General features: G+C 44.9%; 1 protein-coding gene across 1 annotated transcript in view; it reads left to right on the plus strand.

Moving 5' to 3' along the window:
* FMN1 (formin 1) overlaps window positions 1-16,379 on the plus strand; it is a 469,294-nt gene that overhangs the window by 430,119 nt on the left and 22,796 nt on the right. Inside the window, exons 12-15 of the mRNA XM_085627914.1 lie at window positions 1,631-1,781; window positions 2,662-2,749; window positions 6,976-7,037; window positions 7,661-7,749. Coding sequence (XP_085484040.1) covers window positions 1,631-1,781; window positions 2,662-2,749; window positions 6,976-7,037; window positions 7,661-7,749 — 390 coding nt within the window. The remainder of the gene's footprint in view (window positions 1-1,630; window positions 1,782-2,661; window positions 2,750-6,975; window positions 7,038-7,660; window positions 7,750-16,379) is intronic.

The following is a 16,379-nucleotide window of genomic DNA, read 5'->3' on the forward strand; positions in this document are numbered from 1 at the left end:
TGTTACTATAAACATAAACCACCACCACCACCGTTTGTAGTTGCAGTTTCTGATATCCATGAACCCTCTGGAGCATTTCATGTTCAAGCAGTGCACGGTGTAAATCAGATTGCCAGTGTTGTTTGGTGTGGTAGTTAGAGAGCATTGAATTGACGCTGAGCTATTTCCTGATTGCTGGGGCCTTTTTCTAATCTGAGTAAGTAGGTCAACCTACCTCGTTGTACATTTTATTGTTGGTAACCATTTCAGTTATTGTCCTGCCTGTTTTTTAGGTTGTTTGGATCCTCCTCCTTGTTTTTACTTAACATCACCCACTCCTTGCTGGAGAACCATCTTTACACTCAAACATTATTGCCTCATGTGTCCCTCCAGTTCTCCTTCATTAAATACATCTTTAATAGGCTTATAAGGTGAAGGGCTTGGACAAGAGTAATGCTGATAAACCCTCTTCTCACAGCATCCTTCCTTTCTAAAAGCAGGAGGCAGCAGCATCTTCTCTTCTTAGAAAAATGGGACAATGTGTTACTTCGTTCCTGGAAATGTAAGGTGGACCGATCAGTCACACGTATTGGCCACTCGTGGGCGAGCAAAATCATGAAGCCAGGCCTTGAAGGAAGAACGCAGAAGGAGGATCTTTCTGGAATAGCAAGACAAATAAGGAAGAGGTATCCTTCCATCATGGAAGACTGATGTCCTGGAAGAAAGATGATGGGAGTGCTCCTCCACATGAAGGAATCGAGAGGAAACCGACTCCTTCCATGCAGGAAGAGGAATGCATGAGCCTCTTTCCTTCCTGCTTTCATTTGCTCCTTCCCCTCTTTATTCCTCTTCTGTTCACCATCTCTCCCTCACTTAATAAATGAGGCCTGAAGGTCATCCTTCCTCTAGAAGAATAGCTTAGGGAGATTCTTCTCAAAGTGCATTTTTCTACTTGTGTGTTTTACAAGCAATTATAGATTTCAGGTTGTGTTGAAAACCAGACATCCATGTGTTGGTTCAATGCATAGATTGGTTCCCTTCACTCACTATGCCTTCTCACTTTTCTGATGGCATAGGTTCAAGATGTCTCCCTCAATCCATTTCAGTGCTTCTGCAGGGGCTGTTATTGCCCGTACAGTTAAATATGCTTCCTAAATGCTACATATAGCTGCTTGGCGTAGATTTCATTTCATTTGTACAGAGATTTCCGCCCCCAGAATTAGTCTGTGGCTTTCACTTGTGTTGGGAAAGGCCGGAGAGAGGCTTCTTTAACCAATAACATCAGAAATGGGAGTTCAAAGTAACCGGGGCCTGGTACTGGCTCAAGACTGTGTTTCAAGCCAGAAAATATATTTCCTGATAAGGCAGCTCAAAACAATGTTGGTGTGCGTTCATTAAGTTACCTGCTTTTGAGTCGTCCACTTTGTGTCTTATGGCGTAGGCGGTGTTTACAGTCCTTGAATGTAGTTCTGTGTAGGTGTGAAGAGATGTTGTGTTTCAAGGTTCAACAGACTTTCTGTGCAGCAGGCTCTCACGAAGAGGTTGTATATTGGCTGTATTTTCTTGTGACCCTGCTGACTGTTATTGAATGTCCAATGAGTTGACTTGATTCTGCGTTTGGTGACCACTGTTCACAATTTGTTTTGCACAGCGTCTCTACCAAAACCACCCTCTGGGAGTCTCTGAAAGAGCCAAGTATAACCGATACTCAAGAGTTTGAGGAGCTGTTTTCCAAAGCCAACCTTCAGCCGAAGAAGAAGCCGCTGTCGGATACTTACGAGAAGAAAGCCAAAGCCAAAAAGGTAACTCTTCATAAGCTGCTGCGTTTTATACCTGTGGACCTTGTTTGACTGCTATCATAAGTGCAATACTTTTCTGCCAGTTAAATATATTGTAGTGTCTGTAGCATATTACAATGCCTCTCAATGGTACTTCTAGCTGCTGTTTCTTGACCATCTCTAAGTGCCTTTCCTCATAATACAAGAGTGTAGAGTTTTATTCTCAGTCAACTTGTCGGTTCTACATTGGAAGTAAGATGGATTCTTGTTCCAGCTATGAAGGGGCTATTCTGAGAACGAGGCCCCTACACATTCAGACACCACCAAACAAGCCACAGTTCTAGACTAGTTGGTGACTGTTATCCGTGCAGACATGGGTCAAGTGAACTGCTTGTGTTCTCTCCTCTTGATGGTTCCTTTGTCTGCTGAAGCTGCAGAATGACATTAGGCATTGCACACTGTGCAACATCACTGTGGTGATCTGATGGGTGGCTGGACACCCTGCTTCCAAGACTCTGCCTCAGTAGGTTTGGTGAGCCTCATGTTACTTCTCAAATAGTGAAACCTCCTATATGCTCCCATGAACCTCCCAATGATGCTTTTTGTTGAACAAAAAGTGTACACCCATGCAAGCGTGATATTAGATATTGAGATCCTAGAGACATTTCCTCTTGTTCCACAGCAATTCTCATGACATTAAAACTTGCTGTAGGGGATTCCTTGATTAATGCCCATTGCTTTGATGTCTGCTTGCCCAGCCTGAGTAAACTATGGCATTATCCCTCTTTGTGAACTTGTTGCAGCCATTTGCAGATCCCTGGCCGACTCGGCGCCACATTATTGCCAGAGGTACTGCTCTAACCCTGTTATGCTTAATCATGGCCTCCTTGTTTGTAACTTCCAGATTGTCAAATTGCTGGATGGAAAGCGGTCCCAGGCCGTCGGAATTTTGATATCCAGCTTACATCTGGAAATGAAGGACATCCAACAGGGTGAGTTAGTTCTACACGTAAGTCAGAAAGTCGCGAACAATGTGTTGGTGAGAAGGCCTGTCCCCGATGCATCTGTTGTGTAGCCCTTGTAGTTAACCTGTTGCTCCAGTTGCTCTTCCCCTCAATTTGTTCAGCACCTCTAACAAGGTAACTGTCCAAAAAGTGTTCTTCGTTGCTTGCTGACTAGGACGTCCTGCCTGCTACTCGTATACCACAGGCTTCTGGGGCGAGGGGAGGATACAGATTTGGATGGCTATGCTGAGTGAACCTCATCTATATGGTTGTTACAGTAGTGACTTTGTTTTATAGAACCTGGGGGTAAACCATATTGTTTCTATGCTTTATCTTGTCCATGAAATGCATAACTGACAACCTAAACTCCATGGGCATTCACATTTGTTTGGTAAACTGTTGCATGGTTACTCTGATGGGCTGGTAAGTGTAAGAGAATTCCACACGTGGATAGCCTTCAGCTGGTCTCTACGCACTTCTCTGTGGGAGCAACTTGTGTAAAAGGGTTGCAAGCGCATGACCTTTGGTGTCAAAAGCATTTGTTCTCATTTAGATTGTGTCAAACATGTTTTGTAAATATGTAAAAATGCATTTGTGTACAGAATTAGGACTCTACTGACAGTCTGTGGATGCTCCTGATGTAAGGGACGAAAAATGTCTCCACATAGTTTTCAATGGCTTCAATATATGCTGTCTGGTAATTTGAAAGACCTAGGCTTAGGGACCATGTATATAAGTGACAAATACCCATTGTACCCGCAGAAGGAGCAAATCATCAGGGCTACTGATTGGCAAAGGGATTGTAACTTACTGCTGGCCCAAAAGCGGTATGCAAGTGCACTGTTGAATGTGACAGAGTTTGCAGCATTTTGCCTTTGGCGTTTGATGCAGCAGACTGCCCAAAAATGAGTAATTTGAGGGGCTTTCTATCTTGTTGTGGTACTTAGTTTACCTAGCGGTATTAAGCTTCTCAAAGTTTGAGCCGTGCACGGTCACATAGACTGCAGATAGTGACCATGGGCCTACATGGGGCTCCTTGTCCCACAGCACATTATTATAACAGTCTTTTGTAACAATAAAGCATGTGATTGATGCAATGGCCTGGAGGACGTTATAGTTTTGGGTGTCTAACAAGGTCAAGATTCCACCTCAGCCAATGACTTGGGTTGTGCCATTGTCCCAAAGCTGCGTCATATTCCAGCATCTAATAAACGGGTAGGTAGCACCTTGTAAACACCAGGACCCTTGACAGCATTTTGTCAGACCTTCTACAATTCACCAGCAAATAAACTCTTCCATGTCTAAAACTCTTGGGCCAAGTGCCCTCTTGTGGACTCGATTGTTCAGTTTTGGTGTGGTGTGGCTGTAGATGCACATGCTCTGCCTACTCCTGCCATGTAGTGTTGGGCTCTGACATTTGCAAGTTATTTTTCTTAGAAGAAGTCTTTCGAGTCACAAGATGCGCTTTATTTCCTTCCTTAGCAGACAATACAAATGGACACTGCTTTTTAGTCTGTGCAGAGCATGTGTATCTACAGCCACATATGCTACAAACCAAAAATGTTACTTATCCTGTAAGCATATTTGTGTAGTTCATAGTGCTGTAGATTCACGTTCACCCTCCCTCCTCCCCAGGTGCCTGTACCCATTGCAGATCTCTACTATTATTAACACTACACAATGCGTATGGTGCACTGCTAGACACTGTTTCCAGGGCACTTGGGGGTTACTATGCTCCAATCGCATCAACTGGAGTGCTCCCTGCTGGCGTCCTGGGGTCTCAATACTAGTGGACCCAAAACTGGATAACCAAGTACTCTTCTCGAGCACTTGACTCTCTCAGGGTAGCGAGACAGAGCAGGCCAAGGCTTACTCAAGGAGATTAGGTAGGTTTAGACTTTCAGAATACAATGCACACCGTACTACCATCTGATAAAATCAAGGTCCAGTCAGTGCTTTACTGTTTTTTTTTTAAAGAAAAGTACTTTAATACACACAAGAGAAATATACTAGACATAAAACTAGGATAAACAGGGAAAACCAGATGTCTCTACCACCCTCTTGGCCAGAGTTCTGACCCCAACCAGTATTATCGCGCCTAGACGCTAAGCACTATAAAAACACACTTAACATGTAGACTCACAATTAGTATTGCATATTACAGACCATGTTACACATGGCTGCTGTCATTCGCTAGAGCCATGATACCAACACTTGTATTGCAATGAAGTAGTTTCAGTGTATGATGTGTAGTCAAATGTTCTTGGTCAGCCCCAGGATCCACCACCCAAAGCAACAGAAGTGCCCTCCCGTCCCCAGCGAGGACACCGCTCAAGCGGCGTCAGGGATCTGATCATAGGGGTCTGATGTCTTCGCACAGTTTACTGGAGTCCAACTAGCTGGATGGGGGTACCCCAGATGTCACAAATAGAAATGTGGGGGGCAGGACCCCAGGATCCTCTTCACCAGCTACATATTACAACTAGAAGTCTCAGCATAGGGACGGGGTCTGGGCAAAGTGATCTCCCCTTCAAGGGCTAGGATCAAGCTTCCCAGTCTCCCTCTGTCTCTGTTGATGTGCTGCAAGATAAAAGCGTTCTCATCTTGAGCGGCTCTCTACAATTTCCATGAGTTCGATGCGGCAGCTCCACAAGCCAAACACAACAGCTAGTTCTCTGACTGATGCTGCTGACCGAGGCCCTTGCTCCTCGTCAAACTGATGAATTATGCTGCAAAGGAATTTGCCAGTCACAGAGAAGACTTCCTCCAGGTCAAACCCTATTGAGGGTTTTGCAGATGTGATGAGCTAGCTTCTTGTCTTGCCTTCACACCACGGGCCGTGCTGGCATCCTTGGACGGACCCGGTGTGGGCCGCCTTGATAGAACCGCAAACCAGTCTTGAACAACAACTAACTGGTAAGGACAGACTTTTATCCCCTCTGATTGGTAGCAGATCCTCTGATTGGATCAGCCTACTTTTGAATCCTGGGTGCCCCTCTCCTCGTGAGGCACATTTGTGGCATGTTCACTGTGTGACCAAAGCATACATAGGATAGCTTTAACGGTCTTTCTCTGTAGAGGCTGTTAGTGCCAGCCTGGGGTATTCCCCTTAGAGGAATTTTAATTAACTTCAGACGAGGAGGCCCGGACCATCGCCCAACAGAAAGTAGGGGAGGGAACCTCCTAGCAGAGTTAGTGCAGCTAAATACAGACAAGAGCGAGTGTCTAGCCCCAGAATACCAGGTTTCACCAAGGAATAGGGGGGTGCATGGAGGAGCTGAAATGTCCAGCAGAACAGCTCGGTTCACATTATACATAATGGCTCAACTCGCCATCCTCACCTAGTACACCCACTGGATCTCAAACACACGTCCCAGGTAGACAAAGGCAACAGGACCACAGGCAAGGGAGACTGCACAGACTTGACCAGGAGGGTGGATAGTAGACCACCCGTCTTATAATACAGGGATACAGATATCCCTGAGTATGGATGTATTGCTGCCACTACTGTCCATCTACCGCAGCCTGGGTAGAGAGGGCAGTAGCCCCTCTGTGAAATATGGGTGCACTATGCATGCCTCCTTCGACCTCAGAGCCAAGCTCTAGGGCCTCAATCCATATAAACAGGGAGACCCTCAGTGGACATGCATGATTGCCACTGAGGTAGGGATCTAGAAACCATACAGTAACTTTTGAGTGACTTGCCTGGAGATCAGCATAGGGCAGGGGGAAAACACGCTCTCCAGAGAAAGGCTTCCTGTCTCAACATGCACCACGTCTAAATCTGTGCCCTGGTATTTGTTTTTTTTTTTTTTATAACACCTCGATCTTGCAAGACTGTTTTTTAATTTTTGTGTTTTCAAAGTGTTTGGATGCTGCTGCCATACAACCGTGCAGCACTATAAGTGTAAAGGATTTACACACTGGGCTAGACATAAGAGGCAGGTTGAACAGACACGTGGCGCAAAACACTTTGTACGCATTTCAGCATGCCTGTTTCTATATATTAGTATATTACAGCCTGATCTATTAATTTTGCCAGTGTTTGCTTTTTCCGCACTGGGTTTTGAGAGGGCTGGTACATTGTCACTAGTTCAACACGGTAGTAGTCTATGAAGGTTCCATTTCACCATTACCAGCTAATAACAACCTCTTTAGCACCTTCATAACCGTCTCTTTGTTTACCCGTCACTGTGTATGTTGGTCTTTTTCAGCCATCTTGAACGTAGACGATTCTGTGGTGGACCTGGAGACCCTCGAGGCGCTGTACGAGAATGTGAGTGATTGCTAATTGTGGAAACCTAAAAGGAGCATTCTGAGACCAACTAAGAGAGAGGCTCAGCAGGAGTACATTCTAAATACCCATATACCACTGGAGAATGGGATTAGAGTTAGACTCACACCTTAAACTTCACAAAATATCTACTGAATCAGTGAGCTTTCAAGAAATGTTTAGGCAAATATCGAAAAACACGTTTTAAAATCATAGACAATTGAACACTGACAGAGCTGTGCCTGGCTCTTGCCTTCTCCTTCGCAAGGTCCACCTTTGGGTAAAATTCACAATGTGACAATCCATCTCTTAGAAGTCATCAGGGGTGGTATCTTTCCAAATCTGATAGTCAGAGGTTCCCGGTGCATTCAGTGCCTCCTTTTATGTTTCTGATAAAATGATTACCAAGAATAATCTGGTATGTATTCTTCTCTAAATTAATATTTGGAACACTTTGAGTAAAGCCACAGTGCTACATAAGAATTATTAAGTGCTGACACTAAGACACCCTTGTGAAGTGTTCTGCAATTTAAAGATGGAGATCCCGGGTAAGGCGTCTGTCTGAGCCGTCAACAGACAGATAAACCCTCAAGGAACTAAATGTGAATCCTCTCTCCTTACCACAGAGAGCGCAGAAAGAGGAGCTGGAGACCATAAAGAAGCACTATGAGACATCAAAAGCCGAGGAGGTGAAGCTTCTGGACAAACCTGAGCAGTAAGGAGTTTGATACACAATTATGGGTGGGACTGATACTGTTCTAGGGATGGATGGCAGAGGGGACAGTGTGGCCAACTCATCTGCCTGCTTTCCGCCTCTCTCTTACCCACTCATACCCCTTACCCAGATTTGTACACCACACCGCTACACCGGTTGCTGCTGTGTGCCAGACCCAGCTGCAGGGCATTGCCCTGCCTTTCCCTCTGCACTTCAGTAGTGTCTTTTCCCGGGCCCATGGTACTAACACAGCCTCCCTTCTGTTGTTCCATTTCTGTCCCACATGTGCCATTACCTAGCCTTCTATTGGTTTCTGTTGCAGGTTCTGTTCTAAATACGTGACTTTACCCTTCCTTTTCGAGTGTCTGTTTACCTGTGCGTATTTTCTCCATCCTCCACCTGAATTTGCCTCTTTAGGTTTACTCCTCTATGGTTGCACCTCCTCCTATCTATTCCCTTTGGTCTCTGGTGCCTGTTGCCATGTCTTCCTTTCTTCCCTGTGTCTTCCCTTCACCCTCCTCCTCCTTTGTACATCCTCTGTCTCCTCCGCAGTGTCGGTTTCCATGTATCTTTACTCCAACCTTAGCTCCGGCGTTAACGTCGCCTTATATTTGCTCTCTGATCCTGTGTCCACGTATGTGCCTTTCACCTGCTTTAACTTCCCTCTGTTTCCCGTCTGTCCCTCTGTGTCTGCCTATGTGGCTATTTACACCAACCTCCCCTCCGCCTTTAGTTCCTTATGTTTTCTCATCTGATTTTGTCTTCCTTGTTACTGAATGTCTTTACTCCAGCCTTCCCCTCTGCCTAAACTTTCTAATCTTTTTTTGTCTGACCCCTGTGTCTGCTTCTGTGCATGTTTACTCAAACTTTCTTCCCTCTGCCTGTTCTGCTATTATTTGCTCCAAAGGCTCCTAGATTTGTTCAATTTTCTTACCAGTTCTATCCTGTGCCTTCTCCCCATTGCATCTCCATTGCCTGCTTCCTCTAGTGTTTTCCTCAGACTTATTTTTGCGGTTGTTTCTTTGTGTCTCTTCCGGGTCTTTAACAATAGTGTGTTGTTACTGCCTCTAGCAACCCTCCTTCAAGGTGCTTTGCTTTCATTAACTTCCTTTACTTTGTGTGCATGCACCAATCTTCATGCACAGTGCAGTAATAGTGCTGCCATATGGCTGGTGCTGGAATTGAGTCCAGGTAGCTGGCCTTGAATAGTTTGGCTGCTCATACACGCTTTTTCCTTGCATGCAGTAGGATTGATTTTTTTTTTTTTTATTTTGTCATCGGTCTTGTGGTGCAACATTTAGTTGTTTTGCCTATGCAGCCAGTTAGTAACATAGAAACTCTTTTTGAGGGATTGCAGTGTTAAGATGCAGTACTTATTTTGACCGGTGGTTGCAAGTTGATCCAGAGCAATAGAGGGAAAAAGAAAAATTCAAAAGAGGGAAGAAGAGCAAGCCGGAAAACCAGTGACCGAGGAGGAAAGTGGGGATAAAAGAGAGACTCCGTCTGGTGGCGGATTAAAGAGGCATGAGTTGAAATGAAGACTACTCATCCTAGATATTCAACACTCCAAACTTCAGTAGCTCAGGCTGCAGGCCTCTGAGCACAAATTTGAGCCCCGGCCCTTACTCTTTTACAAATTAAGCACTGTCAAGACTGGTGTGTATTATTTTTATGGATCCTGCAACGCAGGCCTTGATCACAATCCCCAGTCGGGTCTGGTGGCTTAGTGCACTAATGTGTCCACTGCAGGGGCCTGTGTTTGACCTCATGGTCACAAGTTCAAATTGCAGCAGGCCCACTTAGCCTTTCATCCTTCTGAGGTCGATAAAATGAGTACTATTGAGTTGGGTAACAATAAACATGTGTTATTCAACGGCAAGATACCCTTCTAGGTGAACATGCGCTTTAAAAATACAAATGTCGTGTTATGCTTCTGTGCACAGATTGCTCAATGTTTACTTCAGAGGTGCAGCAGATGGAGGCAGTGATTGAGAATCATGCTTGACAGCAACTTCTGGTCTTCATCCACTGTTGCAGAGGGTATGAGTTAACTGGAGTCTGCTCCATCACCACTTTCTTGATGGATTCTCCGTATCCGGTTGGAGGGCCCCAAATCACTCATTGATTTTTGGCTTTTCAGAAGTGTGCTTTGCCTAACATGTCTCGTGAATAAGTTGGTAAACGTGATTATTCCCCCTCAACTTTGAGTTAACCACCTAAACACAGATCTATACATAACCTCAACTCACCAGATGCTTTACATAAAATCACAAAAGGATTCAACCAATGTGACAATGGTTACCAAATTACTCCTAAGCCTGTCCCTCTGGGTGACGTAGATATAGGCCTTTCAGTTAAAGGAGAAACTGGAATAACCTTTCCCTGAAAAAGTTTGCCAGGTAAAATGTTTCTCACATGAAATTTCTGAATTGACTCTCTGCATTTTCTCGCCCATTATTTTCACGTCTCCACGTGTTGTTTCTTGCAGGGTACAGGTGCCTGAAGCCACTCTCCTGCCACCCACCACACCCTGCTGTGCTCTAGAAATCGAATTTAAGCTTTGATTAAAAACAATGCCTTCTAACAAGTGTCTGCTTTAGAGACGCCTCTGCTAAAGTTTGGTCCAATCTGCTGAATATTACTTGCATAAGTTAGCAGAGGAGCAGTCGTCTTACAGGTTTATAGAATAATAATAATAATACTGATATTTGTAAAGCGCGAACAGCTACCTCACGAGGAGGTGTCCCGGCGCTATAGACCGCTGGGGAACCCGTCCTGGCTATCCCTGTGAGATGGCCAGGACGGGTTCCCCAGCGGTCTATAGCGTGCCTAAAATTACACATGACGGGCATGTACATCCTGAGCGCCTTGTTGTAAGACAGAACCTTAGCTGGATCAGACCTCATCAGACCCAAAATGTGATAGAGAAGGTGCTACAGTGGCATGAAATGACAGATCAAAACATGAGAGCAGGACAGCCGATCTAGTAACTGGAGGCAGAAAATAGTCAGAAACTCAAACTAGTTACAACTCCGCGCTCTCCTCGGGCCGGGCCACAACCAGGTGCACCACTGAAGAATCACCTGCACTCAACAAGTGCCAACATTAGCAACTACAACGGAGAACGCCTCGTTTCGACAGTGTCAGAATGTACATCAACTCAAGGGGAGCAGTTGACCTAGCAAATCACATGACCTGGGAATTGCTCCCAAGAACATCACAGCTGATGCATTGTTCTATCAATCAAATAAGATGTATCTACAAGTGGATTTGCTAAACACATTAGCAATATTTGTCTTGAGCTTTCGTCATAAATTGGCAGAATTTAACAAATTAATGCCCCCAATCCAGTCAAATCAGGTGCTCGAGGGAGGACTACATGAAGCAGGATAACTCGGGGGCGGGGAAGGCGGGCGGATGACTCTCGGAGGCAGATTATGACTACAGTAATATAGAAACCTGAAGAAACAAATACAAAATCAGTGCCTTATGGAAATAGCACACATCTTAATGGATTTGGAGTGGTTAATCAAGTGGCCTCCCAATTGTAGCCGCAGAGTATAATGACTAAAAAAGCAGAGGAAAAAAACTACTTAAGGCAAGAAACAAAACAAAAAAAAAATTCACATCTCCAACACTACTGGCAAGCTTAAATATAACCACAGATGAGAATAATCAATCCTCATCTTACAACAATTTGATAAGAGACCAGATGAAGATGGCCACTTACTACGCCCTGTCAGTAACAATACGCGGGCTGAAAGAAAGCTTTTTCCCATATTTGCTAAGAAGCCACCTGTAAACACACCAAACCAAATCACCTCTGTTTTCATCTCGCCAGGGTCCACTGGCAGGATGCAGTCCCTGAATATCACTCCAGGCGACAGTCTAAACCGTGGCAATATTTTATTTCTCCTACTTGCTGTAGCAAAGCTTCAAACCTGGCATCGAAACTGTTCAATTTTGACCTCTTCTGGGGAACAATCGTAACTTGGGCCTAGAGCTCAACTGGAAAGACAAGCCCTCCAGGAAAAATAACTTTTTCGATCATGGGGAATCATGGGTCTAGCGCACATACAAGCAGTGTATCCTGTTCTGCTCTCCTTGCAAAATGAATTCCAAATGGCGCAGAATAATAAATGCACTGACCTGGTGTCTGCCCTGGTTCACAGTGAAATAGTTCAGTGAAGTGTCAGTTTGGCAGGGCTCCTTTTAGTGCTGTTTAGTGGGTACAACTGTGAGGGGCAACTTTGGGTTGGCATTGCAAGAAGAAGAGGCCCCTGAATGGAAGTGCAAACTAAACCCCTATCTTTGCCTCACTTTCTGCCATCATACAGAAGTTACTGCATCGCTTCCCGTCCTCTGCGAGGAGGCTTAGGATTTCATATTATTTAATATTATGCAAATCAGTGCTGCTGCCAGGATGCTTGTTTCCGGTCCAGGGAAGACATGGCTTGGCAGTTCACGCTGGACTGTTCCCATGAGGTACGGGGTCAGACTGATTTGCATATGGCCATATCTGAACTGGGGTGGCGGAGTGAGCTAAAGAATGATGATGGATTAAACCCAGATCAGTTGACTGGGGGTGAGTGCTTGCATTGTTCAACACTCCGTCCATCATCCCCTTTGGTTTTTCTTTGTTTGCCCTAAGTTGGCAGGGTATGCCCAGACGTGGGTCCCTTGCTCACTTTGCCACTGGATTCAAGCTAGCCTGGCTGATTAGCCAGAAACCGGTCCCAAGATTCTTGTTTCCGGTCCAGGGAAGACATGGCTTGGCAGTTCGGGCTGGACTGTTCCCATGAGGCACGAGGTCAGACTGATTTGCATATGGCCATGTCTGAACTGGGGTGGCGGAGTGAGCTAAAAAATGATGATCGATTAAACCCAGATCAGTTGACTGGGGGTGAGTGCTTGCATTGTTCAACACTCCGTCCATCATCCCCTTTGGTTTTGCCATTTTGGAACTGGCACTGTTTTGGCAGCTGAAGAAAGCCTGCTTTCCCCCGCCCCTGCATGTGGGCTTTGCATTGGTACTAATGGGAATCTGGCTGTGCTGACATCACCTCAGCCTGCCTGTTGTTAGTGTGTGTTTGTATGTGCACATGCATGTGCTTGTTTACCACTGCTTTATTCTGCTGTCATGTGAAGGTGTTTTTATTTATCTTTGTACTTGTTTATTTGTGTTCAGAGAGACCTTGAACGAATGGCGAAAATGACATCAGTGAGCAGACAGTGTTGGCAATCACACGAAACCGCTTGGCATCATATGAGAGCAGAGGGAGCAAACTTTAGTGGCTTTCCCCAAAGAATGCAGAGTGTGCACCTTGTTCTTGTTAGTACTTTTCCAATTCCAAAGTAGCAAAACCTATTTATTCCTCTAACATTTCACCATTTATAGAGCAGGCTTTACAAACTGGAGTGTCTCGGACATCTTAATCTCTAGGTGTTCCTGATGCCCAGCTCAGCGGCTCTCTGTTTATGGCCCCACGATGGAAGATTGGCAGCTTGCAGGCTGAACAGATCTTTGCAGCAGGAAACATGATGGAAACTCCTTAATAATAGGTTTGCATTCAGCCAAACAGAGCACATTGACTTTTGTGCTGAGTGAAGAAAGGGAGCAAATGTCTTGTTATTGCCAGAAAACGGCTAATAACTGAAGAATCCTTCCAATTTGTACAATAAGTCCAAAGTTTTTTAAAATAATATCCTAACTTTTAACTTAACACAAGAAGATCTGTGTAGATTTGTTTTAGAAATTATTGTGCACGAACAGTGTTGGTTCAGCATAAGGTACCATTGGGTACCATCACTAGCATCCCTGTACACTCATCCTTTCCTGTTTGTGATCCCTGTATTTCTGCGCTGCCTTGCTGTGTATATCCCGCAACCTTGTGCTCTGACTTTCCAAGTGTGCCCACCTGCATATATCCTTGCGTCCCAGTACCATCCCTGCATTAAGTTGCCACGAGCCCCTGTATGGTCGCTTCCATGTCTGGCTCTTTGGTGTCTCCATGTTCCTCCTGTTTGTTGCCATGCCAGTGCCCTCTACATCCGGGTGCCCCCTTCACGTGCCCTTAGATGCCCCAGTGTGGTAACTGCCATGGCAATTTGTGCACAACAAGAACGACGTGTAAACTGGCGTGAAAATGTGTTCTTAATTCTGGAAATGTGACATGTTAACTTACCGGGGAAATGTAGAAACTGCATTGGACATGTGTGGTTAACCGGAGTATGGCGTGGCAGTGCGTGGGTAGCTGGGAAGGCAATGTGCTCTTCACTGGAAAGGTGGAAGGTGGCATAATAAGGAGTGCTTACCTGGCAACGTGGAAGTTAGAACAGCAAACGTATGCTTAGCTGGCAAACACACCCTGGCACGGCGGGGTGCATTCTGTATGGGGTGATTTAGAAATTGGGATTACAGCAAAGCAGGGATCTGAGGAGTAACTTTGCTGTCTGTAGTACTTGTACCCTAATGGTAAGCCACCAGAGTATGTATTACTGAAGAATGGGGCCTGCTTGAGTAGCGCCGCGGACAGTCCAGCACGTTCAGATGATGGATCTTCCTCCCGTTCATCCAGAGCACATCGCCGAGCCTTCTGCACTTAAGTTGTCTTTTATCTGTCAAATGTAGAGCTCTTAGAAACAGCCAGTGCACTAGCATTAGGCACTACATGTGCTGCAGGGCCAGTGTCCCTCTTCTCTGCCCCCCCCCCTCACCCCCAGCCATTGCCTTTTGTCCACATGAACTTTTGACTTTGTCAGTGCTAGTTTGTGAATGCTGCTGAACCTGTACTTACACAAGAACCGTAACCAGCACTCCTTCAGGGACAGGTTGCGTTAGGGGAGTCCCCAGTGTGTACTCCTAGGACCACTAGTGGCTTAAATTGCTGGAACGTGACGATTTTAGGTTCATTTCAATGCATCTTGTGTTAATGTTAATTACACTGGGTAGTCTCCTCCATGATTACATAGCGTTGGTAATAAAATAAAAAAATGAAAAGTTGTTCATACAACTTTCTTGTCCACCTCAGAGGAGTGAGAGGCTCATTTGGCCCTGATGGGATTCAAACACGAGACCTCCATTGTACACGCGGACCAATGTGTTGCCTTATTATAATACAAGATATTAGTACCTTTTTTCTTTTTTTTACCTTCAATCGGGTTTGGTTTCTTCACCAACAGCACTTTGTGTACTTGGTATTGGGCCCAGTTGTAAAAGAAAAATCTGAAATCCCCTCAACCCAATGTGTATTGGCTAAAAAGTGAGGACTAGCCAATTGTGGCATTCGGGACATGGGGAATCATGCTAATCATTTTACTTAATGCTATTGGTAAATCCACAGACTGAGAGCCAGTTTGAAATGGTCTGTTTTGATACATTTAATTAAAAGCGATGTGTTCCTACTTTTGCAGTCTGTTATTTGGAGGAGGACTAGGATAGAATTACAGGAGTCGCCTACTAGAAACCATTTTTCTGGTGGGAAATGAGCTTGCGGAAACCAGCCATGGAGAAACTTTCTCCACAAACGAGTTGCCTCCATTTCTTTTTCCAAATGTATGCCTTTCCAGAGTTGCGTAAGTCAACATGAATGCTTTTTCGTGTCAAACATTCCCTCAAGAATTGCACAGATGCCTTGCCTCCTTTTTCCAGGATTTTCTATTTTCTTCCATTCTTCTTCTCTCTTCCTCCCTTGGTGCTGACCCAGCACATCCCTCCCCTCCTTTAAAAAGAAAAAAATGTATCTGTCTCATGTACCTGTACTCTCGTCGGCTTCTGCCATCCCAGTCTCCATCACTTCAGGCCTTGGTGCCAATATGTTCTACTTCACATTTGTTTGAATTAAACTTTCTATAAATTGCATTGAAAATATTTGTTTTCTGTTCGGTATGTCAACATTCATCTGATTGGTGTCCTTATTATTTTTTTCTTTTTTCTCCAAATGAGACGCCGCTGTGAGATTGAAGCAGCAGATTTTCATAGGAGGTTTTTTAACTGCATTGTTAACTTGTTAACTTTTAGGAGGATTTTTGCTGGTTTTACAAATAAGCTGTTTGTGGACCGGCATGGGTTTTAAAGTCCAGCCTAACAGACATCCCAAGTTGCCTAGTTGCAAAAGACCTATGGGCTTAAAGCCCACCTATTTTTTACCATTGTTTGGCTTTATTGTCCCGCTCATTTGCTTGCTTCTTACTTGATAGCTTGTCATGTACATCTGGTGTTTTTCCTCTCCTGGAGCATACCCTTTTACTTGTGTTCTTCCACTGCTCACTTTTAGTGAACTTCTTTTTCCTTCAGTACAAGAGTGCATGAGTTTTCCAGCTGTTTTCCTCGTCTGCTTCTCTCCCCAGTTCCGTGTTGCTCTCTCTTCGTCTATTCCCCCCACTCCCTCCATGCTGCTCTCATTTCTTTTTGTTTAGACACTCCATTGAGTGCATGTTTTTTCTGTTCGCCTCCCATTTGTGCTTCTCTTCCCCTCCCACTTTGTGTTGCTCTCATCTTTGTGTACTGCTCTCATCCTGCCCTGCTCCCTCTCGTCTGTGTGCTTCTCTACCCCTTCTGGGCTTTTCTCCCTCTTGTGCTTCTCTGCCCTCCATGTGCTGCTTTTCCTCTTTTCTCCCTTCACCTGCTC

The sequence above is a fragment of the Triturus cristatus genome, chromosome 9 (assembly GCF_964204655.1).
Source record: "Triturus cristatus chromosome 9, aTriCri1.1, whole genome shotgun sequence".
Taxonomy (NCBI): Eukaryota; Metazoa; Chordata; class Amphibia; order Caudata; family Salamandridae; genus Triturus; species Triturus cristatus.